The following is a 26,716-nucleotide window of genomic DNA, read 5'->3' as shown; positions in this document are numbered from 1 at the left end:
TGTGGGATTTTTTTGATGTTTTATAAATACCATAGTAGGCACACACTTATCTCTGTGTCAACTATCAATCCACTGAAGGATTTCCCTTTGGTTTGACAGCCCTTGAGGAGCTAAATTTTTAAACCATTCATTAAATATCTTTTGTAAAGTTTTTCTATACGTTTTTCAGGCTTGTGGACTGGATATTGAATCACACATGTGCAAACTTGTATTCCTCTTTCAGGAACTATCTCATAATGAGGAATATTGGCTAATGTGCCTCTCTTCATTTTTGATTGTTTTTCCCCCTTTGATTCTATTTTAATTTCGTCTGACTAGGGTGTAAATTCTTGCCAGTAGAAAATATTCTTGACTTTTTATTTGCTGACACTGAGATTTTGTAAAATGATACATCAAAAAGAACATAAATCCCTGGGATAGGAAATTATTAATATTCAAGCAGGGGGGGAAAAAACGGGGGGAGAAAATTCCTTCTGTTTTCAGAGGAAGCAAACAATTCTAAATGGTATCCCAGTCCTAAATTTCTGCATTAAATTTCTAAAATCTCTGTGCTGAAATTTTCAGGTCCATTTTCACTGATTTAGTCAATTAAAAGGGTTCATAGTCAGCGGATCTCATGTCCTTGGCCTTATCTAAAAAGTATGTCAAGATAAAGACCTTGGTTTTCTACAATAGTTCAGACAGGGGTTTTTTAAGAAATTAGACTGAGCATAGGAAAACCAGATAAACATAATTTTTCTTGATTTTGAGAAAAATCTAGAAAGCATTGTCAGTGAATGTCAGGGGACTTTATCTAAACTAATTTATCTAATATTAATATGTTTGTCATCCATTGAGAAGCTAATTGAATATATTTATCAGAATTAATGGCAAATTATTCCCTATTTTGTCCTGATTAGTGTGCTTTTTGATGTTGAAAATAAGTTGGTACTAACCTGAGTTTTATTGTGTTTCTATTTTAATAGACAAGTGGAATTATGTCTTGAATTTGATAAAATTTTAATAGTGATTTTGGGAGGATTATAATATTGTTCACAGCAAGTTATGGGAATTGTGTTCAGTTTTAAATCCAACCTCACCTTTTGTCTATGTGAGTTCAGTCATTTTATTTAATTTGTCTCGGGTTAACCATTTGTAAAATGGGCAGGTGTAATTAAGTGACTTAGTGGAAGCCTGTTTTCTGAATTCTCTGTATAGCTAATGGCCTCAGAGAGATGGTGTTAGATATTCTAACAGAAGCATTTTCTGCTGTCTCAATTGCAAAACATTCTGAGGTCTCCTGGAGAACTGTGGAAAGGTACTAATAAAAAGGGTGGAAATTATTTTTTTACTCCATTGTGCTGCAGGACTTGCACTTAATGGTGTAAAAAGTATATCCATGCCTGTTAAGGTTATTAATCAAGACTGAGGACTTGTGTTATTCACATTTCCATGTTCTTCTATCTTTGTTGACTTTTAAAATGGACTCTCACACTAGTTATTTGCTCATTCAATCTATTAAAGTTTCTTTATCAAGGCCTGCAGAATCCGGATCTATTCAAAGGTAGTCTTACAGTCCACTGCTGATTTAGTCAATTAAAAAGTAAATTATCTTGATTTTTACTACCTTTGTTTCCTTTTTGGTTTCCAATGAACTGATTTTAACAGATCAACTTCAGGTAGGCCATGAAATACACCTGTATTTTTAAAATCAGATGGCACTACTATTGAAGGGACTCATATCTCTGTGTGTTGACTAAGGAAGATGATGGACAAAACAACAGTCCCAAGCTTTTAACTCTTTAAGACAGTAGCTAATGTGGTGAAGCTTGAACTTTTTACATTGACCATTTTTATTTCCAGGTGCTGATGATATTTAGATTTGGTCAATTTAAAATGGATGCATCTGAACTAATGTGGCAGTTCTTGTCAAATAATCCTTTGGTGCACTTGTGAAAATTAGTCCCTTTGAAATACCTTGTTAAAAATAAAGGTCATCAAAGTTTAGTTGCTGGTCTATTTCATATATGTATATATTTTGTTGATATTTTGTGGACTAAGAGAATCTAATTAATTCTCCATTGAACTGGTATCTGTATTGAAGATGATATTACATTACTGTAAAGCATAACCTTCAGAGAGGCAATACACTAATGGAATTAAATTAGCCAGGAGTGAAAGATTAAAGATCCTCACAGGTCATGAACTGGAAATCTTTACTCGTGTGAATAGTCCTACTGAAAACATTGTTTATATCTGTGGAGATAATTTACACTGCTATAGTTTAGCTGGATCAATTTCCTGGTCTTTGCTGACAGGGCTTAGAATTATCTCACAAAAGAAATAATCCACTTTAAGTATATTATTCATGTTTTCCTCTTATCCAATATCAGCATCAATATGAATCTCTGTTCACTAGAGGATCCAGGGAAATGCTCATAATCTCATTTCTGCTGAGAAACTGCTGTAGATATCAATGATTGTGAAAACAGGTACCTGGAAATTACTCCTAACCTTGGATATAGAGTTTTGTCTCCTAAAATAAGTCACTAAGGGACTTTGAGTTGTTTGGGATTTGTTATTGTTTGTTTCTTTGTTTCTTGTCGTATAGTGGGTTTGGGTGGCTTTTTCTGTTCGTTCTATTTTTGGTTGAGTTTGGTTTTCTGTGAGACTATCTAATATGGAAATTTAGTCCTTTCCTATTCTGTAAAACAATTTCTGTGATTTTCTTTGGGAAGGAAATGAACAAGTATCATAATTATGTCTTGAAGTTGGTAACTAAATCGATTAGGATTATTTACAAATAAAGTGTTACTAAATTGCAAACTATATAGGTATCAGGGGACTCCTACTAACAGTTGTGATTCTCCCAAGAAATAAGCAGTATCCTACCTTTTAGAGAAATTATGATTTAGGAAAATACAAAATATATGTAGTTATCATTATATAAGAATAAAATGGAAATCATTGTTGTTCAAATCTCAAAAAAAGATTAAATGTCCTAAGCTCGGTGTATTGAATAGAATAGAATGTTTGAGTAATGCCCTCTTGAAAAAGCAGCTGTGTGTAGGCCAAGGTGCTCCAATGGACCGGGCAAGCCTCAATCAGCCCTCGGAATTGCTCGCAGATTTTATTATTTCTGGACCATCTGGTCTCAACTCATTCTAACATCCGGAGACGTGCCTGTCGCTAAGTTGTGGCTAGCCAACAATAACTGAGAGGAAATAATTTGGATGGGTTCTTCATGTGCCAATAAGCCCTACGTGAATGTAATTTAATTTTTTTTATAAGTTGCTACATTGTTATTGCTGTGAACTGCAGCAGTTACACTTGAAAAATATGCTTTTGGTAGTTCCTCACATTCAATATACAACCAATTTCCTTATGCCTTTCCTTGAGTGTAAGCCATGTGTTAGAATCCTCTTCACAACCGTTTTTCTAACATTAGGTCAATATTGAACATTTAAGAATAAAAGTATTATAATATTTTTAATACATATATATATTTTTCAACATGACAATTAAATTTTAATTTTTGAGGCTGGTGTAATAGCAGTCTCTTCCATCAAATATTATTTTCAGTGTATTGATGCTTCCATAGCACATTGTTACTGAAATGTAGTGATTTATACTTTTTTAATTTTTTCTTTTATTTTGTAGGAATGGTAAACTTATTGAAGAAAATGAAAAATATGTCCTGAGGGGAAGCAATACACAACTAACAATAAGAGATATAAAAAATATTGATGCGGGTCCTTATATCTGTAATGCTAAAAACAAAGCAGGAAATGACAAAAAACAGACATTCCTTCAAGTTTTTGGTAAGTACTGCATAATTTGGTCCATCTTTCCTTTTAAAATGTAACCAATAAGAAAAAAATTTTCAGTGAAATAGTATTTCTGCAAGGTGCCTAGTGATGCAGCAAAGTGCTTTCTGTGTGATTTTACAACTTCTTTCCTTCCTGTTGTACTTAAACCTTTACATCTGAATTTCATTTTGAAAAGGTTATCTTCAGCATTTGCTTTTCTGCTATTTGCATGCAGTAAAATGAAGTGTTAAATAGTTAATTCACTCTGGTTTTCATTTAGAAGTTGACTGCTTGCAAGAAAACCAAGAGGAGGAAGGGGGAAATTTTGAAAGGGGGAAAACCAGGGTATTTTGACTAATAAGTAGTAAGGGTTTTTAGTTCCACGCAGAGTTCCTCCTGTTTGTTTTGCTTTCTTTTTTTGTTGTTGTTTTTTTTTTTTTTTTTTTAATTTTTCTTTCTTGACTTCTATTTTTTAAAGTGCAGGATTGCAGATTTAGTCACAAAAATATTGTGTGCCCTGAGCTTCAATGGATAAAAGTAATAACCTCAAAACTCTTATTTTTCTTTCTGTGCTCCACCACCCCAACTAAGTTAATGATTCCCTGCTTTACATAGAACTAATAATTTATTTGAAGTTTTGTTGTGATGTAGCCTAGTGAGAATGGATATTTGTGAGAATGTATAAAGCATCCCTCAGAACCACTGGGCAAGAAAAAAGGCTTTATCTTACTTATGAAAAACCTACAAAAATGAATGTGTTGGGGTTTTTTTTACATTAAAAATAGCTTGTATTATAGAGAAAGATAATTTCTATTTGAACAGTTAAATGCCCTACTTAGGACAGAGGAAATTAACTTCCCAGTTTAAAGAAAAAATTAAAATTTGAATATTTAATGTTTAATATTAATTCCCAACTAAAGCTAATAACAATTTGTAAGAATGAGAGAGTTCTAACAGGAGAGAGTAATGTGATAATTTCCATTGAAGAGGGTAGATGTTGGACTGTATAATGCTGGCATTTGGGGTCTGGGAGCCTGAGGCTGGAGTGTCAGGTGAACATGGCAGTGTTCATGGGCATCCCACTGCCTTCTCTTTGAGAAACCCTTTATGCTGTGTTGTCTTCAGCTCTGTATTCCAGCTGGATTGCCTAACCATAGGGCCATTGTTCTGGGGCACTTGAGAGTTATTCTCAATTTCTTTTCAAATGAAAGAAGATTAAATGAAACTTTAAATTTTCTGCCAGCCTCAAGAAGTACAGCATCTTGGTTTGGAAATCTGAAATATTTTGTTCAACTGTATTCCCAAACTATAAAAAAAAAAAATTGAAGGAATATAAATTACTTTGTAGTTTTGATATGAATTTAGGGAAGTTTCAGTCAGAAATAACTGTGTGTGTTATTCAAATAATTTTAAGTGTGCCTGAAATTTACTTTGTTTTTGCCTAGAGCAAGTAAACTTTTTAATGAAAGGGATAGGGAAAAGGAGACAGCAGACTGAGTGAGGATTTCCTGTATATATTTTTTTTATCTTTTAGCAACCACTTTTCTGGGGACTCGATGGAAAGCTAAATCCTAATATTTTAATGGATACAATGAGTTGGTTAAATTCATTATGAACCTATACATCCTTAATGTTTCCATGACATCCTGAACTCCTAAATTTCTTAAGTCTCTTCTTTCTTGCATGGAAAATAATTTCTTATGTATAAGTTTCCAGAGAACTCTCTAGAGTGCCTCCCACGTCTCTCTCCTGAGTGGTTATAGCTAATTTGTAGTGGAGCAGGATTTTAATTTCTCCTACAATAAACTTTACTTTTGTCTCTTTCACACAGATCAAACCCCAATCCTATATACAGCCAACAACTACTTATTTTTTTCCCATTACATGTGTTAAAAAAAGTGGCAGTCTGAAAATGCAAGGCAGATGGCTGGTTATTATAGCTAAATAGTACACAAACAACTATTTATGTTAAATTGACCTATTAAATTGCATTTGTCTCTCCCACTTCATTACCTTATTTGTCTCACATGTCTGCTATCTTTAATTTTAATTTACAATGCAAACTCCTTAGGGCAACGACTACTGTTTCTACAGCATGGCTCTGGCAGCGTTGAAACCCATAGTAACAGTAATATAACCATAATGCAATAAAAATAATAGTAACATTACAGAATTCAGCACTAAACTTTCTAGAATGCAGGACTTTTGAGCAGACATGCTCATCTCAGTGCCATGCAACACCTACATATTTAGTTTCCATGCATGACCAAGATTCTTTAGTTTAACTTTTTTTTTTCATTATCAATGCTATAAACTCTTTTTTATTCTGATATAAAACGCTTACTCTGACAGTTTTTCTGCGGCTCTGATATATGTGTGGAAGCCTATAGGAACATACCCTGTCCTCTCCAGTTCTTCTGTATCAGTGCTGTGTTCTAAAAAAAGAGAAAAAACCCTTCTTCTCTCAGTCTTTGTTGATATGATTTGATTATCTCTGTCTGTGATCCTCTTATCTGCCATAGCTTTTTTCTGTATCATTCATCTAGATTAATGCTTAGAACTTGTGCTAAGATTTTAAATTCAAATTCATTTCTGTTTACTGCTGAACAGCTTGAAACCATAGGTATTCATCCTTGAATTCTTTAAAAATGTTCTTTGTATGTATCTCTGTTTGTAAGCTATCACCTTCACTCATATTGTTTCACGATTTTCTTTTTCTTCAATAGTAATTAGCCATATTTATAAATATGTGTGTTTAGATACATTTAAATTATAATTTTCACTTATGAAATACCACAATTTTACATCTATGGACAACCCGAAAAAATTTTCAAAAACAACATAATAACAAGCACTTGATTTAAGACAGTCAATAAATTAAATACATTGAAGCTTCCTATATCTTCTTTTATTTTTTTTTTTACTTTTTTTCTACTTTCTCCAAAGTAAACATTCATTTCTTCATCATTCCTTCTCCAAGGTGATGGCTGTAGTCTTCATTTATGTTAGAATAAAAAATATAATCAGACTAAATGAAAGAAAATGAGCTTTAATTAAAGACATATTTGTGCTTAATATGAATAGTGTTTATATTCCTAGAATTTTCATTTTGCTTGCTCTAGTTGCTTATTTCTACATCTTTAGCACTCAAATGTGTGGTTAAAAAATTTGATGATAATTAGAGTTGAGGTTTTCAACAAGTATTCTCTTTTCTGTACTTAGGCCACAGAAAGCTGCATCTGTCTTTTTAATAATTTATTTTCCTAGAAAGAAAAAAATATTATTTTTTAAATCAGAATTGATAAAAATGTAGAGGGAGTTCTAGCATAATTATTTTGAAGTTCTCTACGATATAGATGTTTTACCTACATAATCAGTGAGAGGGCAGTCTGAGTTTTATTTTATGTAAAACTATCTCATCAGCATTTCAGTGGGTTCTCACAAATGACTGCACAAAAATCAAATGAGGGGATACCTCAAAAAGCATTACAAAAGACACACTGTACTTAATGCATGGTTTAAACACTATTTTTATTTTATAGATGCCTTTTTAATTGTAATCTGAATGTTGTATAGTGGAAAAGTTTGGGTTTTTTTCAGTTGTAATCAATGTAATTTTTATTGATTATTGAGAAACTATGTGTTATTATTAATATATTTTTTGTCATCTGACAGATAGGAGGAAATATAATGAACCTCTCCTATTATATCCCTCTTGAGTTTATTCCAAATGCTAAAATTAAAAAACTTTTAGGTTAATTTAGTCCTTCAAAATCCATTCCTCTTGGAACAAAAAAGACTGTATCGTGCCTCTGAGATTGGGGTGAGGAATTGTCTGAATGTTTCCCTTATTTTCAGTCTTAATGCTGCATTCCTTTAGTGCCTGGATCTTCTGGGGTTAGTAAGCAGATTTATTTGTGTTTTAAAATGCTTCCTGTGGCTCATTTTTTTCATCATGTGATGCTATTCTATACATATATGGAAGCTTTTAATTTAAATTCACTGGTACCTCTGGCAGGAGAATCCCATGGATCTCTGTATGGAGCTATCTGTGCCTGCTCCACCCAGATATTATAAAGTTCACCAACTGCAGCTTCACAAAGTACAACTCAACACTTACAGATGTAATGTTAAAAGTTCCCACGTTTTCTGCATTCCTTTTTCCTCCTTATTACTTCCTCACCTTTTTGGAGTACTTCTACTTTTCAAAATAAAAAAAATATCCAATTTGTAAAGACAGTGATGACAGTTGTCCCAGAAGACGAGTCTTAAACCCCTCTGAGTGTGAAGTAGTAATAACATTTAAAAATGTTTCAATAATACCATCCAAAGAGAGAGACTCAGTTCATGGTGCCCTAAGTCAGGTCAGCATTTCATACTGGTACGTGTGTGAGTCCTTATCATATAAGGAATCAAATTTCTGAAATCCCTTTCTTACATATTTCCATGTTGGGCTCTAGCTTGTTTACTGAGTTCAGATTGTACCAGGAGCTCCCAGGAGGATGGGGTTGCAGTTGTGCAACCCTGATTCAAATGTATCTGTGCAGGAGGACAGCAGGGAAGGTATGATTCCTCCTGGCATATATTAATCAAGAGATTGATTAATCAGGCAGCCATACAGACATATATTAGGCCTCTCATCAGTGCAACCAAGTTTGTATCAATATCAAACTTTAAAATAATTATTTTGATGAGATATAAACAGGACTATCTCAAGCTTTATATATGTGTTGCTTGCCAGGTCTGATGAAACTCGTTGTTAAAGGTATGGGTCGAACTCTGTGAATTCAATATATTGTGTAGCTTTTCCAAGAAACTGGTTGTAAGCAAAAGCCTCAGACTGCTTTCCATGTTTGTCATAAGTTTTATGGGGAGTGTACGTACACAGCAATGAGACAAATCCAGAACAGTCCAAGGGAGGAATCTGAGAGAAATGTGTTTACTGAGGAAGTGTTAGAAAACTTAAAACCAACCTTCTTGGCTCAGAAGATAAACTTTCCAACCAATAAATGTTGTTTCTTTATTTGGCATCATCACTCTGTTCATATTTAAAAATACATGTCTAGTAATAATAGTTCCTTGCCTTAAATGACTTTAATGTAGTTTAGCTCCTTTCTGTATTCAAGCATTCGTTCATTTGAGCCAGGTCATTTAGCTTACAAATGTTTCAACTACGTCACATCTATATTTCAAAACTTTTGACTGAAGAAAGCAGCATAACCCTGAAGACATCCTGAATTTGCATTCCAATGCAAATTGCATTCCAGCATTTTTTTACTTTATATTTTCTAGAATACAAAAAGCAAATTCAGTTTGAAAATGACCTTATCAATTTAGAAAGAATAGTTAAAAAGTTGGAGGCGGGAGGGTAGGGGAAATGACCGTCTCAATATTTCTGTCAATACTAGTCTTGGCATTTTAAAATGGTTTTATTTACATGTACACAAATGTATTTTAATATTTTCCAATGTCAAAAATGCCATTGAAAAGTGTTTAAACAGTGTAAAAAACTTCTAGTCAATAGTAAGTTATGACTTGTGACCTACAAAAATGAATTAATTAAATAATATCCCCCATATGAGCTCTCTTCTTCCAAGTAATAACTGTCAGATAGATGTATTTGAAGATTAATCAGTACTTATTCCTTTAAATGTCAGGTACTCTTGTCTAAAATGTCAAGCTAAAACTTTTTGTCTTGTAGTGATCCATTTGAGGAAGGTCTTAAAGGAGTTCAGAATAAGTCTAAGGTTAATAATTGTTTTTGTGTTTTGGAACATGCATCATCTTGAGCAAATTATTATAAATTTTGAGAATTTTTGGCATGGAACACTATATATGATCCCTCTTAAAAAAAAAAAAAAAAAAAAAAAAGATAAAAAGCTTTGTGTCTACTGTAGCTCTTTCCTTTTTTCCAGGGATGATGATATATCAAAGGAATGAAAGGATAGAACAGGTTATTTTGTAGCCAGGTGATATGGCTGTAGAAATAGAGCTTCTGAGTGCCAAGGTAAAATATTTCTTAGGCATTTGAATGATCCTGAAAGTGAAAGTAATGATTGAAGTTATTTTGAAGTTTAATATAATTATCTTTTATCTCTAATTCTAGTGGGTTTTTAGGTCTTTCCACTTACATCATTTTTCGTACCACAGAGAAGCTTTGTATTTTCTAAACATAAATTAATATCCTCTATCCTTTCTAAATATAAATTGATATCCTATCCATCTATAAATTGATATCCTGACGTAATGATTTGCTTGCTACCTTCTCCTGCATCCAATAAATCTGGATCCAGTTGACATTTCAAGAATTCCTGATGACTGAGGGTGTTTTCTTTCTTCACATGACCTCACTCACCATAGATTATATACTAATGAAGCAGGATATTAGTTCAGTGCTTTCTTAGGTAAAATGCTGCTTGTTTCTCAACTCTATGCAGTAAACACACAATAGTTTATTCATAATTGTCAAGGGTGAACAGATAGTAGAGAAGCAGGAGAAGGAACATGGAGAAAATAAATGAGAAGTGAGACCAAGAACAGTGTAGAGGGAATGGATAAAAGGTAGGTGATGTGTCTACAGATAGCAAGTTTGAACCTGTTTTTATTATTCTTCTTGGTGATGCTGTATGTAGCATCTGTGAGACAATGCTCACAAATGAAGAGTCATAAAATGAAGCAGGAGACTGGACATAAGGAAAACACCCTTCACCAGGATAGCCAGGCTGCTGAGAGGTTTTCTAGTCTCTGTTCTATACATTTTTCAAGATAGGGCTCAACAGATCCCTGAGCAAACTGACCTGAACAGGGTCTGTGGGTGCTGTGTTGATGAGGGAGTTGTTCAAGAAGCCCTCCTGGTGCTCATTCCAACCTGGATGATTATCTTTCCCATTTTGATTCATGAACATAAGCCAATGTTGCTCTTCTGCATAGCAAACAGTTTAGTAACCCCATTAGAAAACAGATTACATCTCTTTATTTTCTGTTTCATGAGGAGTACACTATAGTAGTGCTTCCTTCTAAAGCAAAGCTCAGAAAAACTGCTTAGAAAATAACTTGCTTTCAACAAATGTACTTACAGTTGATGAAGTTGATGAATCTTAAGAGCTACCCAATTTTGACTCACTCATGTAAATTTTATTCGCTGCTTTTGGGAGTCAACATATTGAATCATATTCTTATTACAGGATTGCATGTTGGGATGAGTGTCTTCTTCAATGTATAAAGAGAATAGGTTCAGAGAAACTTATTAATCATTATATATGAGGTAATATATGGGACCAAAAAAATTTTAATGAAGATACTTGAATGTCACGGAAGAGAGTCATATTCTATGCACAGTACTGATACAGAGTTCTTGTGTGATATTGTACTGATAAATCCTCGATGTAAAAGTATTCACATGTAACCAGAAATTGTATTGTATGTATAAATAACCTGATAAGGTACAATATCGATTGAAAGATGTAGATCCAGATGTATCTGGATTTTTTTTCAAATGTATCTGACCAGCAGTTTACTTGGTAGGTAAGGATGAACACCTCTGTATCAGAGGACTCTTCAGTTCTCCATGCTGTTAATACCAGTGAAATGTGCTTGTTGCTGGGGGATTTTGTTAAATTCTGTAATTTATGTAGGCCAGTGAAACATTGCTAAAGATCAAAGTCAAAGAATGGTAATAATTTCTATTTTTTTTAAATAATATGCATTTGAAGACAAACATGGGTTATTATAGAATCAAAGAATGCCTGCAATAGGAAAGCAGCTCTGGAGACATCTAGTCCAGGGTCAGATGGAGTAGAAAAAAGATGGCTTTAAAGATAGATTTTGATATGACATTCTTTGTGCATGATCAGTAATGCAATTTGTATTTTTAACAGTGCAGCCTCAAATAATACAACTTAAAAATGAAACCACATTTGAGAATGGGAAAGCAACCCTCATCTGTGAAGCAGAAGGAGAACCTGTTCCAGAGATTACTTGGAAAAGGGCCATTGATGGAATGACTTTCTCTGAAGGTGACAAGGTAAATCTACCTCTAATGTATAAAATATTTAAATATATATTGTCTGCCTAATCTTCTTCTTCTTGTAAGCAGAAAATTAATTTAGAGACAGATTAATTCTAGATTCCTCTGGAATTAGAAGCAATTGCTATTTTCTAAGGCAGTAAGAGAGAGAGACATGGAGATTCTAAATTTTAAATTAAAAAAAAAAAGGAGAAAAAAAAAAGCAATTAAATGCTGAAAGTCAATTCATCTCTGTAGCTGAAATTGTCATGCATAATCCCTAATGGCTTCAATTTCATCTCGATCATAATGGCTGCACATAGCCCTGCTTCAGAACTTTTGGATTCTGTCCAGGAATCTTCAAAATACAGTGGAGCTTCCAGATACTTCAAATTTAAAAAAATTAAAAATACTTCGTAGTTATTTATTTCCCACTTCCTTTTCCTTCCTATTCTTTTCCTATCACAGAGGACAAATTGAGCCTATTTTCTCATTTTAATTTCCCCATTTTAATATTTTATTACAAAAGTAAGTTGAGTAGAGAAAGATTGCAGTATGAAAATGGAGAAAGTCAGTGCGGGAAAAAGAGCTGTAATTTAGGTGGAATGGTGAAATGAGAAGGGAATGGTGCAATGCAATTCCTGACCATGTTTATAGCAAGCTGTGTTTCTACAGATTTCTTTTTCCCTTTTTAATAATTACTTTAGTATTTGAGCAAGCATTTTCTTCTTCATTTTCTGATGTAGACTACAGCATTTCTCTGTAGTGGTTGAAGTAAGAGATACCATCTTTCTGGATAACTAATTCATAATTTTTTTGACTCCAGATAATTATGTAGCAAAATATCTTCTTCTTGCATATTCATAGCTGTTGCTTAAAGCACACACACAGGTGAAAACCTTGATAGCAATCATGCCACAAAGGGACTTAGATAGTAGTAAGTCAGTTTATAGGGAATTGCTGTATATTAAGGAATTATGTACTTTCATTTTTTTGTTTTAAAGGAGAAAGTCTGGTCTGGTCTAGTCTCTGACTTGACCTTTCCTGGAATTGAGGCAGTTTATGTGAGGCTCTATCTACCATTTGCCTATTCTGTGATTTCCACTTTGGAGCAATATAACAGTATTTATATATTATTTCTTCTAATAGTTTTGCATTAAGACAAAGCAGTTTCTCTCTTCCTTAAATATTTCAAGTTAAAGGTCATCTTTCTGACTTGCAAAGACTGTGCTTTGTTCAAAGGTTACAAATGTTAGCCACTCACTTATGTTTGAAATGTTCCCAAAATAACTTTCTATAAAGGATATTGAAAATGAGAGAAAATAGAAGAAGATCAAAAATGTTGGTGCAGTTGAAACTTGAAATTTATCCAGTGCTTATATAAGACACTTATATTCTTAATTCCAGCTGAAGGTGGTTTAACTGACATGGTGCTGGAGTATTTTCTGAACTGTGGTTCAACTCAGTAATAGTGACAACCAAAAGAAAATCTATATTCACTTCCTACTGACAGACTCTGTGTGGAAGATAAAAAGAATGAGAATAAATACAGTTATGTGGTTTCCTTTGTTCTTGCCAAAGAAAGAACACTATGTATTGCTCATGGGAGAGTTTTTGCTGAATCTTGAATAAATGTTCTGAAATACTGAATATGTCCTTGACCTATAAAAGATGCTGCTACGTTTGCCCCGTGGTCCTCCTGCTCTGGGTTGCCAAAAGCTTGGCTTGTGCTTTCCTACCAAATTAGGTGAATAGGGAACAAAACTGGCAGTGATTAAATTATTGAATAGTTGTTAAATAATACAGCAGTGTTTTGCATACAGAAAGAGAAAGAAAAGGTGAATTGAAGAAATTGAGGGGGAGCAACATAGAACATAATCTGAAATTGAAAATGTTACTTATATGTGCCAACTTTTAAAGTAGTACCCCATGATGCAACAACAAAAATCATGCATAAACATAAAAATTATTCTCTTTATTCAAGGGATTAATATTTTGGATTTTTGGGCCAGCTTTTTCTTGGTATCAGCTGCATCTTATTTATAATTTCTGTTGAATTAGGAGTATATTTAGGAGATGATTTTTTTCCACAGAAGATGAAAAAACTGCTCAAGCAATAGTATTAACACGATGATCATTAAAAGAACACATAAAGTGCTGTTCTTATTTTTTTAATCTTACTTTTTTAAACTTTAGTATGTAGCTTCTCAATTATATGGTTCTTCCTTTGCTAAAATGTAAATGTACCTCATGTGGATAAGGAAAACTGCTGAATGTGAGATCATTCTGAGCCTGCATGGATTCAAAATGTTGCTATCCTGTGACAGATCTTATAACTGAGAAATAGAGTTTCCTGAGTTTTGAATTTATTGTGTCCAAAAGAATGGAAAATATGCACCAAAGTCGTAGATCAAAGAAGTAACCCAGCTGGGCTTAAGGAGGATAATATTAATGAGTATGAGCTCTATAATTATCTCTTTGGAAAATACAGCTTTGATAAAGGATTTTCAGTACCTCAGAAGTGTGTATTTTAAAGTTGAAGCCAAGTGAGTTCAAACCAGAAGCGAAGAAGCCTTTTCCTCTCTTCTATTTATCATTGAGCTTTTAGAGCAATCTACCACACAGTGTGTGGTCTCTCTTTCATTAAGAATTTGAAATACAGGGGTCTTTTCCTTTCCTCTGACTTCTCTTGAAAGTTAAATGGAAAGTTTTCCAGGAGGTCGCGTTAGATGACCTCTGTATTCCTTCTGTGGCTGTATAGCCCATAAATACATGGCGGGTGGGTAAGGTTGAATAAATGAATGGCAATGCGTGCTGGAAGGTGTTTGCCTCACCATTAAAGGTGTAAAAACGGAGATGGAGGCTGAGTCCAAGGCCACAGCTTCATCTGCTGTTTCAGTGCCAAGCTAAAGCTCTCAGCTTGGTGCACGTACTCTGCCTCTGTCCTTGTGCTGATGTGCCAACCTGGCTGTGCCCCTTTCAGCTGGGATCCTGTGCATCCAGCAGGCCTGGCCCTTTTCCCAGGAAAAAGAGGAGGCAGGGGAAGGGGTGGGTTTTTTTTAGAGCGGAAGGAAAGATGGTGATTGGATTTGATTTGGCGTAATCAGTTATGAAATGGATTTTGGGCGTGCACGTACGTCTCTACACACGTCCCTGAAGGACAGCACATCCTAATCACTGATGCCAAATTGTCACTGATTCCTGTGGGTGCTGCAGAAGTGTGAGGGCAGAGTTTAATGCCCCACTTTCATAATATCTAATTCTAGCAGAAATATGAATGCTGATCAACATTATTTGTAATTGCCATTTCAAGCCCTGATTTGGAATACAAATCACAATAACAGATGGGGCTTGATATGAGACAGTGGCTCCACTGTATGCAGAATGTGTCCAAAGAGGCATATGCTGCATACCCTGAGGAGTTCATGATTTAAACACATAAAATGAATGAAAGGAGCCAATGCAGAGAGGTCTCAGTTGCAACTTGTATGTTGGATTTAAAATAGGATTTTACACTCTATTTTTTACTGTACTTTGTACTCCTTACTGATTCACTGAATGTCTCTTAAATACCTTATGCTATTCTCCTTGTACCCCCAAAGAAACTCCAAGCTGTGATCTTTAATTTTATAATGAACACTGTAGAAACAGTTTGAATTCTGCTTTCTTCTGTTGCAATAATAACCTGGTTCTCCCCATGAAATTTCCTGTGACATTGTTTCTAAATATTGCAGAGTTCAGACTAATAATTAAGTTATTTTACAAGTTTGAATTCCCTTGATACTGGCATGCAAATCATAAATATTTGGAGCTTGTAGAATTTTTCAGTTTTCATGATCAGGCAGTAGGCAAAAGTAATCTTCTTCTTTGAAAGGTCAGGTCTATTTTTTTCCCCTATTAACTTCACTTCACCTATTACAAATGTTAATGAGAAGAATCTGATTTTTTTTTTTTATTCCCTGTTTATGTTGGTTTTCCCTGCACAAAAATAAGCAATCTTACAGTGTCAGTGAAATATGTTGACCTTTTTGAAATGTGAACCCTGTTCAATTCTTGCTCATCAAGGATCAGGTCTTTATTTGAAATGAATCACAGAAAACAGAGATGTATGTAGGGTATTTTAATTGATTCCAGGAAATATCTTAATTTTTCCGAGCTATCCAAATCCTGGTCTTTGTGAATAATTCACCTTTGAAAAGCTGTGAAATATACAAGGCAAATCTCTTTGCTGTATTGGAGAAAATTGTTATAACCTGTTTCACCTACATATTGTGTGAAAAGCTCCAACTTCCAATATCATAGAATGTTTTTGTTGTTTCAATATTGGCACAGGCCTGCGAACTAGAACAATTTATGGAGCCAGCCACAATTGCATTTGATTATGCATTGAAACTCTCTGCAAATAATTCAATCAGGCATCAAAGTTTTCTGTTCTATTTTGTTTTTAAGCCTCAAATGAATTTTAGTGGGCTTCACATATTAAGACTAGAGAGCAGAGAGTATTGTGACTGGAAGAAGGTGAATAAATGAACTTGACAAACAAGGTCATTTATATGTGAAGTAGTTAGTGCTGTTGAGAATATGGAGGTTCATACCCTGTGACATAAGCAGATAAAGGGCCATATATGAGCACATTGAATAGTAGAATTTCAGGAGTCATCTGATCCATGGAAATCTGAACACATTTTGGAGTTCCTTCATCTATGTGTCGTTTTGGGGGATGGCAGTATTTGAGCAAGAAGTTTGATTTTGCAGGAGTAGGGTTATATTCAGTTAGAAAGAAAGTGCAGCTTTCCTGGGTGACATGAGGAAGCAGGAAAGCTGTGAGCCAATGTGGATATTTCCAATTTCTCAAGTAGCTCAATCAGTTGCCTGAGCTCCACACATCCCTTTAGGTAACAGTATCTGCAGTCATGTGTAAAAATTGAAGCCAAAAATTAAGCTAGTAATTATTTTGAGATAGTGGTTGTATTGACAACTCAGTACTAAATATTAGCCACATGACCAGATGGTGCTTCAGATTTGTTCCCCTTTTGGGGTAGAAGGGAAACTACCTGTTCCTCAGAGTAGACACAAATGCCTGTACATACCCAGGCAGATGTATTCATGTCGTGTGGATACCTGTCTGTACTGGTATTACACTAGCTCAGAATTCTCTCATTTCTCTACATTTTTCCTTTCAGTAAAGCTTTATGGTCACTTCCTACTGGGAAAGAATTAAATAAGCAGCGACAAAGTTTTTTCATTATTTAAAGAAGACAAAAGGGCAAGAAAATGTAAAATTTATTAACTCTTCAGTATTAAAAACTTAACCTAGGGAATTTAATTTAAGAAAATTACTAATTTAAGCAGTTCTTTAATGGGATATCTTAAGTCCAAATTTATTATCTGTTTTGTAAATGGATACTCTTTTCCCCACCTAATTTATATTTAAAATTTTAAATCAATTTTTCATTTAATCCATTTGGTTCTCTACTACCTATGTACCAAATAGATATGTTTTGGGTACTTTTTGTACGTTGCAGTGGTGCATTTACTGACTGAAATAAAGCCCTAAAGGCTTGGAAATGGCATTTATTTCCCATCCAATACTAGTTTTTGCCATTTAGTTATCAGTGATGATACTATGTCTGTTACACACGAAATTATCAGGGCACTTTTCATGGACTGACATTTTCTACAATGCCAGAACATCTTGGATTAGAATATTCAGTAATTTCTTCTACAACACAAACTGTTGTTTCATGAGCTTCAGCCTAAATATCACTTGTGTTATTTTCTGATGGTTTAAGAACTTCCCAGTAGTTGTAGCTTGTCTGGTGAAATAGAGACTCTGTACCTGATGATACACTAGAGGATGTATTTAGAGACTGGAGTCAGCTGGAGTCATTATTCCCTGATGTACTACAGGACCTTCTCAAGGCACTTAAGAAATATTGCATTTTCTACATTCTGCCTGCATTGGGAGTGATCACAATCAGTGGCACAATCAGAAGTGCAACGCTGGCAAAAATGTGTTTTATGCTATTAAAATGTCTGCAGTTTTCCTGACCTGAGAGGCAATTTGAGTACCTGTATATATTAGGAGAATTTAAGTCTTCAGAACTTTTGGCAAAGCCAGGATGAAAGCAAAGGCCTGTATTCAATTTTTCAATCCCTTGATTTTTTTTTTAATCTAATCTCTATGTAACAATTATTTCTTGATAATTTATTAATGTCCCTGCTATGCTTATAAACAAACACGTATTTTCCTGTCACATTCTCACTGTGCAATTTCTCCATGTGTAACTACTCATAAACTGTTTTACTACTAATACCTGTTCTCAGATTTCAAGCACAGTTGAAATTATGATACTTTAACAGGACAATGATAATGTACCAGTGAACGTCTTGCTAATATAGGAGGCTGTGAAACTTAATCTAAAGCATAATGCAAAAGTCTTATTTCTGTACATTGGGAAAAGTAATGACTCTTTGCACCACCCCTTACAGACAGCTTATAAAATTCATCAAAAATTTCTTAGGACTGCATAAATGGGAAATAGGTCTGAGTTTTGATTCATGGTCAAAAGAACTCCCATCTATGCACGGGCTCAACCTGTGTTATTAAAATTTCTAAGTGTTGCATGAATAATTAGCAATAAAATTATTTTTTTTGCCTTTCTATAAATTCCTGCTTGGCCAAGTTGTAACATTTATGACAAAATTCAATGAATTAATAGCATGTGGAAATCATTACTGCAAGATGATCATCTAACATGCCTTAATATGTCCTATAGGTAGCCTATACCTAATATTAAAGTCCTCAGGACTTTAATATAAATACTCCAACTATAACTTGTTTAAAGGGCTGTTTCTCACACCTTTTTACTCACTCCTCCTTTTCCTTTTCTTCCTTACACAGAAAATTACTACTTTCCTCCAGTTCTCAGTCTTCCCTCCCAATTTACCTGCATATCAGAGAATTCTAGAGCTGTGACTAATATTTCAGTTGTCATTAATTTACCCACGGCCTCTTCAGTTAATGTGTTGTTACAGATCTGTTTCTTCAATGATGTACTAATACAGAACTTCTGATAATTTTAGAATGTATTTAGTTTCCTAGCGTGTACAGCTGACTCAGGAATCCTACAGTTGAAAATAAGAAATAGATTGGCTGAAAGGTTTTGTTTCTCAATGAGACTTTTCCCCAGGTGAATGACATATATGGGTGCTCATGCTACCACATTGCAATCTCTGCATCCTAACTTATTTCAAACTCTAGTAACATGACATTTCTTTGTGTAATAGCCAACATCCAATTTAGTTGATATATCCATCATAACCTTTTATTTATATCCATATTTATCAATATAGACATGTTAATAGAGAAACTGAGAATGGTACTCAGGACATCAATTAAATAAAATTGCTTGAAAACATATGCCCTTTCAGTTATGTCCAGGTTACCACACTTTCTCCATTTTGTTTGCTGCTGCAGTAATTTCCTTTTGTTTCTTCAGCTGAAAAATGCTCTCCAGAATTATCAGGGTTTGTGAGCAAAGTCTTTGTGATCTGTGAGGTTAGGATCTGTCTTGCTGACAATTCTCTCGACCTTCTGACTCGAGCTGTGCCTCTTTCTGGCCTTCCATGACTTTCCTTCCCCTAGGGGAGCCCTGTTGCTTGCATATGCCCCTGCAGGTCTGTCTCAGCTGAGTTTCCAGAAAGACTTCCTATCTGCTGTCTAGCTATAATAATTGTAGTAAAATATACATCAACTTCACTGTAAACTGTGGGGGATTTCAGACTGCATACAGCTACTGAACAACCCAGAAACTCAATTTGTGATTTCTTTTTGGTTTATATTTTCTTTTTATACTCTCTTTTCCTTCTTTTTTCTGCATACCCTCACTACATCAGTTATGCCTGCAAATAAAGCTAGACTGTGAATTCTGTGAAAATAATATGAAGGTGTATATATACATTAACTAAGCTCTGTTTGAAATTCTTGTAGTAGTAGTAATTTTAAAGGTTGTCATATATTACAGCAAAGTTTCATGGGCAGGAGAGGTATACCACCTGTATATATCTAAGAATTTGTTATTGGCCCAAGTAATATCAGTTTAAAAAAAATAAACCAAGTAATTATTCTTAGTTCAGCTATAATGACTTGAACATTTTAATTCAAATGATCTAAGTAATAAGGGGGGGGAGGGGACAATATAGTTAAAATTGTTATACCAAAGCTTCGTAGTTTTCCTTTACTTGTTTTAATCACCCAGACACCAGAGGCAGGCTGACAGTGCTTGTTTTCCTTTAAAGAAAAAAGAAGAGAGTAGAAAAGGATTGGCAGTTCATCACCCTTCCTTGGGTCAGGTTCAAGTTATTTTTGTCCATTTTGTAATGCAATAAGTTCACATGATTTGTCTTCATATGTGCCCTGCCACAGGTTTCTTTGGTTTTTTTCCTTTTTAAGTTTTCCCCATATTTTCACTTGCTGGTCACTAAAATTACAGAACATCTCCAGTCCCAAGTTACAATAAGATTGTCTAAACCAAGATGCAATTGTATAGTAAAACCATTATTTTTGGTGGCTGTTTTATTTGAGGTCTGTATTAAATAAGAACGCTGTACTTAAAGGTTTTCTCTCTGAGAATTTTGCTGGCCTGAATCCATTTGAGTCACTTGTTTTAATGGCATCATAGCAGTGTTGGAGTAGATTTGGATCAGCAAAATTCTTAAGAATAAACCCATTAAATACAGTATTTATGAGTGAAACAGGATTTCTAATTACAAAATGCCTATGCAATTACTAGAGTTATAGTGTCTCTGCTATACTTATAAGCACTCAGTGTGGTTACTATTGTTCTTTATCATGGCCAACACTAATGCTTGTTCTACCCTACAAGTTTATTTGATATGATGCTAATATTTTTGCCATTAAAAATCATCAACCATTTCTTCCTTGTGATTTGCATCATTAAGATTTGTGATTTACATCTAGGATTTGCATCTTTAGCAGAAGTAATCTTGAACGGATGCTCATCATTTTTTCTCTCTTAAATATTTTTCTTGCATATTCATTGTTGAGTAGAAACTAATGAAGGAAAGAAATTTAGTTTTCCATTTCATATCTTAGAAAGTGTTTGGTGTCGGGATTTCATGTGCCATGCCTTTGCATAATGACTTAAGTTTGAAAGAAATGCCAGCATGAATCAATGAAATATCAGTTCATAATTTCAAAAAGTTGTATGAAGCATTCAAGAATACATTTTTTTCCTGAGACTGTACATGCTGCTAACAACCTGCATAGAACCTGCTACCATTTACAATCTGAATTCTGTAACAGTAACTGGTGTGTCTGCAGCTGAACAGAAAATCAAAACAACAGTATTTTTTTCTTCAACATTAGGTTTTCTTGTGACTTCCCTGGTGCTCCAATATAGATCTACAAACAATAGGTGCTTCAATAATTTCTTCTTTGTGGAAAAACAAATCCCCAAAAATTTCAGGAATTTGCAGCATGCTGACATGTATAATTAACAAGCTGAAGTTTTAAAATATCACAAGGTCTCCTATAAAAATCACTGAAGTCCAAGACACTGCTGTAGCATTATTCTGATTCACTGGACATTAAGGCATATGCACATAGCAATACTCTGGAATTTTCTGCTGTCTCCAACAGGTGCATGGATAGAATACATTTACCTGAAGAGAATGGGAAATATTGTGAATATACCATCCATAATCCAGAAGGGAGCTTCCATCAGCTTCTACACGATGATGGCTGTTGTGACTAACAGCCCTTTCTCTCATCATCAAAGGTAGATTTTCAGACTAGGAATTGCTGGTCACGTACATTTCATAGACTTCTGGAGTTTTATCATCACTTAGTATCAGCATGGCAGGTTGCAGAGGTTCTTATCTTACATGCTGCTTCAAGAAACATTTTCATGGGCAATTAAGATCTGCTTAAATCTCACATATATAAGAAGCATCAGCCTGAAGTATATGACCTCAAGTTACCTCTCATGTGGATGTGAACACAACCTGAAATCAGCAAACTTCCTAAAAAATGGTTATTTGTGAAAATCCAAAGATGATTCTGTTTATCAATATTTGTTTTCTCCTTGAAAATTCAGTGATGTGTACTGAAAACAGGACCAAGACAACATAATGAGCTGGCAATTTTAACAATTTGATCCAAAAAAGGAAGAACTATGATTTTTTCGATCCTCCCCCTGCAGTATGAGATCTTCGACCATGTGTATCTGAAACAGATCCTTTACAGGAAATTTGAACTACCTGCAGCTTTTACTCAAGTTACGTGTTCTAACAGTGACTGTTCTTTAATATATTGCTCCATGTTTTGCAAAAGAACAAACAGTCTCAATTCTAAGCCACTACCTCTTCATCTTTTCTGTGGTTAACATATGCAGTGCACATCCAAAGAAATACTAAAATATTCAAGGTGTCAGAAGATACATTTGGTAAATGTGACAGACTAAACTGACCTGCAACATTTTAACTATAGACAGTGGTGGCACTTTACTCGTGGATAAGCTTTAAGCATTAGAAGAAAAATAAAGGAATTTCAACGTGTCTAGATTTAAAATGAAGGAATTGTTTTGCTTGAAGTCTTGCACTTGGACCTGAGAAGTTGAAGGAGTGTTTTGACAACCAAATGGTAAACTCCAGGAGGGAAGTCAGCTGCTCTAGCCATCCAAGCAATATTACTGAAATCCAGCTACAAATGAGTCACCAATTTCTACAGCTGTTCTTACCTTCCATTCTTGTTTTCAGCCAACTCAAAATGCAAGTTTTGGCAGCCCTACAACTTCATCTCATTTGGTCCTGCTTTTCCTCAGTGGGAGTTGGAGCAATGGCTGGTAAATCAAACCCATCCACTAAGCACACCATCCCCTCTGCCCAAGTGCAGCTCTCTACTGTTAGTAAACAAACGACAATTTCTGAGCATCGGAATCAGCAAACTCTCTCCACCTGAAAAATTGCACTGATTTTGCTAAAATGGCAGTGGAAATCTGCAGATTGAAAACTCCATGGTACCTGAATAATTTATTCTGTTCCAGAATCTATCCTTGACTCCATGTGGATGTCGTTGTCTCATCACATCCTCATCCTCTCTGTGAGTGGAATCCTTGAAATTCAGAGTTGTCATTGTTCTGATGCTGCCTTGGGAGCTCTGGTTCTTCACTTTGAAGATGTGCATAGACCAGTCAGGTCAGCATCAGCTGGTCAGGCCTTTGGGAATATTCACATGTGGAACTACAAATTATGCAAGACATTCAGGAAGCAAGAGCATGACAGAAGTCAAGGAGTAGAATAAAATATATATAGCATGACAAAAATTCTATCAAAACCAAAACTATATATTTACTTTTACAGAACTTGCAGCACTAATCTCAAATTATGCAGTGACTCTGATTTTTAATTAGCATATGAATCATTTGTGTTTAACTACATATTATAAGTGACAATTTTGCAAGTGCAAAACTTTCTCACCTTTTTATTTTTCCCCAGATTGTACTTTTATGTGGTGTCATTTTGGATAGTTTACTTGCAGACCTGTATAGAAGAGTTTTCTTTAACAGCAGCAGAGAACTAGATTGCTATCAGTATTCAAAATGAAAGGGCTTTCCTGTTTCCTAATTTAGGGAATGTGGTTTTTCTGTGGATAGCATCACAAAGTGACTTTACCTAAGTGAAATATTTTTCAAAGTTTCTGCTAACGATTTTATTTTTATGCTGGTGATAAAGTTATGGGGAAAAAACCCCACCACCAAAGCCTCAAAAGCCTCGCTTTTATTTATGGTTTCTATGAAATTCTCCAATGAACATTAACCATGAAAAACAATTATTTCTTAAGATTTTGGTATGATTTCTAAAATGCTGTGAAAATGTAACTTCTGAAGACTTCATCATTCTTCCAGTGGCTAAGAGTGTAAGGGTCTGTTAACGTAATTGTTCTTTCCAAAGAATATGTAAATCTGTATGGAACTGTCTTAACCTCATGTTATTGAGACCTCTATTGTTGTTCATTCTCCATGGTGGTAGGAGATACTGAATAATTCAGTGAATGAGCACAAATCATGGGTGTTGGGCTATAGATACTGTTCTAGGGGCTTCTTCTGTCCCTTTTATGCTCTATATTAAGTAATAAAATAAAATTGATTCTACATCTCTCATGCTATAACATTTGAAAGGAAAAAAAAGCATGTCCCAATTTAATAGGCATCCATTATTATTTCAGGCAGGCTTGAGAGTTGCTGACATTGTTAATTTATAGAGATTATATTTTGGTTTTGTCCTATTGGCAGCTCCATAGCTTTCTTCCTGGAGGGGATTTCTTCTAAGGATTACTAGGCAGGTGTGGTGTTCCACAGTTTGCCATATTCAACTGCAATGTTAATTGTGCTTTTTTGTGCCATCACAACATGTCCTTGAATCATCTACCCAGATCTCTCTTGCCTGATTTATACCATAAAGAAATATAATGCAGCCACAGCAGTGTTTTTGAAGTTAGTGAAACATCACCATACTAACTAGTGTTTTGATTTGCAAGTGGTGATCTCTCACATATTCTGGAATCCTCTCACAGATAGATACCTGCATCAAAACGTTTCCTTTCATTTATTGATTCACTTACCTTGTTGTTTCTTTGTTTGATAATGGAATTTTCTTGGTCTGTATTTACACTCTTATTTTCTTTCATGTGTTTCTTTCTTCAGGAATGTCAGCCTATGAGTATATTTTTAATCAGGTATTGCATCATATTTGTAAAAGAAATAAATTATGGATTTGTACACCAATCCATCTTCAGAATAGACTCAGGGAACAGGACTTTTTAAACTGTTTATTAAGAAGCCATAGTATAGTATGCATTATAAGCAATGAAGCAGAACATATTTTAGAAATTTTGTTTGATTCAGTAAGCAATTTGACACGAGAACTTAAATAAAGTAGAAATTATCTTTAGTAAATGCATATTTTTATGATCATTCCAGTGAAATTTTCTTGCCTAAAATTACTGTATTTGTTTTATGGACTTTGAACCTAGTAAATCCTTCTTACAATGTTTCTTTCCATATATTTGATTCTAAGAATAAATGATATGTGAAAATCTTCTATCATTCAGAGTATTTATTCTCTTGGGTTTTGTCTTACCTATAAATCTAAGATATATTACATTATCTACATTTGAATAAGAGAATGTCAGAACATAGGAAAATTATACTGAGTACAGTCTAAATTTTTTCCATCAATATTAGAAAATAATTAAATAAACTAAAATGAGATTGAGAAATTACTGTAAAAGCTATTTAATTTAAGGATCTTTGTGCTTATTTTCATTATTATTATCTTTATAACATCTTTTAGTATTCATGTATGCACTTAGGGATATATAGAATCACTTATAGTGAAATACATATTAGTGAATTAAAGTATTTGGGATTAGTATTGAACTAATGAACCACTAATAAAGTATTTACTTTTGTATCTATGATTCATTGTCACAGTTTGTTTCACTGTTTTAAATGTAATTTCCTAAGGAAATATTTTTTTTTCAAGATCAAATCAGAAATTAAATTGTGTGTATATACATTTTAGGTAGGAATAATGTAGTTTGACCACGGTATAAAATGCTTAATTTTTAAATAAAGAAGAAAATGCTAATCACTGGTATTAACTATGTCATAGAAAGTACTTGCTTTGCATATATATAAACAAGATACATAATGCTATATAAATAAGCATTTTTATATATGCTTTACATATGTATAAATCTGACTTTGTATCAGAAATTAGAAAACAACCTAACGTCTTATTTTAAATAAATTACAGTTTAATTAGCCCAGGAATTCCTTCCAAAAGCCACAATATTCACTACATTAAAATGTTTGCTAGCAACATCATAACTTTTATTTTCCTTTTTTGAGCATATTGTGGAAATAGAATTTTCAATATTGAAATTGATAGCTAAGTGGTCTAAGTGGCTAATTTTTACCAATCCAAAGAGGTTTATGTTGGCTCCTGGGTTAGAATTCAAGAACTTTAATTTATGTACTTATGATGAGTCATTTTCGCAGGAAGCAAAATTCAATCTACTTAGATTCTTACACAGGATCAGAATACTTTTCTCTCTATAGAAATCATGATAAACAGCATGTTTCATTTGACTGCTTTACATCAAATATTTTAAGGTCTAAATTGTGTCATATTTCCTTTATTAAGTCAAGCAACAATTGTATTGAGTTAAAAGCTCAGCCACTTAAATATCAGCTGCCACTTGGTGAGTAAAGAGTGTAATATGCAGTAAATTTGAGTGTGTGTATTATAGAGCTGAACATAAATATCTGCTTCGAGTTTAATGTCATGCAGTGATATAGTTACTGGGTTTTTGTCCCTTTTCTACCTTACTATAATGAAGGCAGGTAAACATCAGGACTTTTAGTCACGTTTGGAGATTTTACCCCTTAAACAAACAAACAAAAAAATGAGACGACAAAGTGTAACTTATTTCCCAAAGGTTGCCCAGAGAAACTGTGGCTGTCCTATCCCTGGAAATGTTCAAGGCCAGGTTGGATGGGACTCTGACAAACCTGGTCTAGTGGAAGGTGTCCCTACCCAGGCAGGGGTGTTGGAATGAGATGAACTTTAAGGTCCTTTCCAACCCAAAATATTGTATGGTTCTATAAGGAAAGGGGAGAAGAAAAGAACTTCTTTTTCCTCAGGCATAATACTTCATGAAGTTTGAAGCATCAAGAGGAGGACTTTATTTTATTTAGTTTTGATATTTATACGCCCTTTAAATTCAAATAATTTTGTGGGGAGGGACAGGGAGGGGGAAGGAGAGTTGTTATGGATAAGTATTTTTATAAAATTTATGTTCTATAAATTGAAAGGCGGCATTCATTTTTCTCCC

At 34.2% G+C, this 26,716-nt stretch overlaps 1 protein-coding gene across 1 annotated transcript in view; it reads left to right on the top strand.

Moving 5' to 3' along the window:
- Positions 1 to 26,716, top strand: part of NCAM2 (neural cell adhesion molecule 2) — a 261,608-nt gene that overhangs the window by 149,057 nt on the left and 85,835 nt on the right. Inside the window, exons 7-8 of the mRNA XM_088157760.1 lie at positions 3,640 to 3,800; positions 11,666 to 11,811. Of these exons, the coding sequence (XP_088013886.1) occupies positions 3,640 to 3,800; positions 11,666 to 11,811 (307 nt within the window). The remainder of the gene's footprint in view (positions 1 to 3,639; positions 3,801 to 11,665; positions 11,812 to 26,716) is intronic.

Source organism: Sturnus vulgaris, chromosome 2 (assembly GCF_052056855.1).
Source record: "Sturnus vulgaris isolate bStuVul1 chromosome 2, bStuVul1.hap1, whole genome shotgun sequence".
Lineage (NCBI taxonomy): Eukaryota > Metazoa > Chordata > Aves > Passeriformes > Sturnidae > Sturnus > Sturnus vulgaris.
Note: the sequence above shows the minus strand (reverse complement) of the source record. Positions and strands in the feature narration are given on the sequence as shown.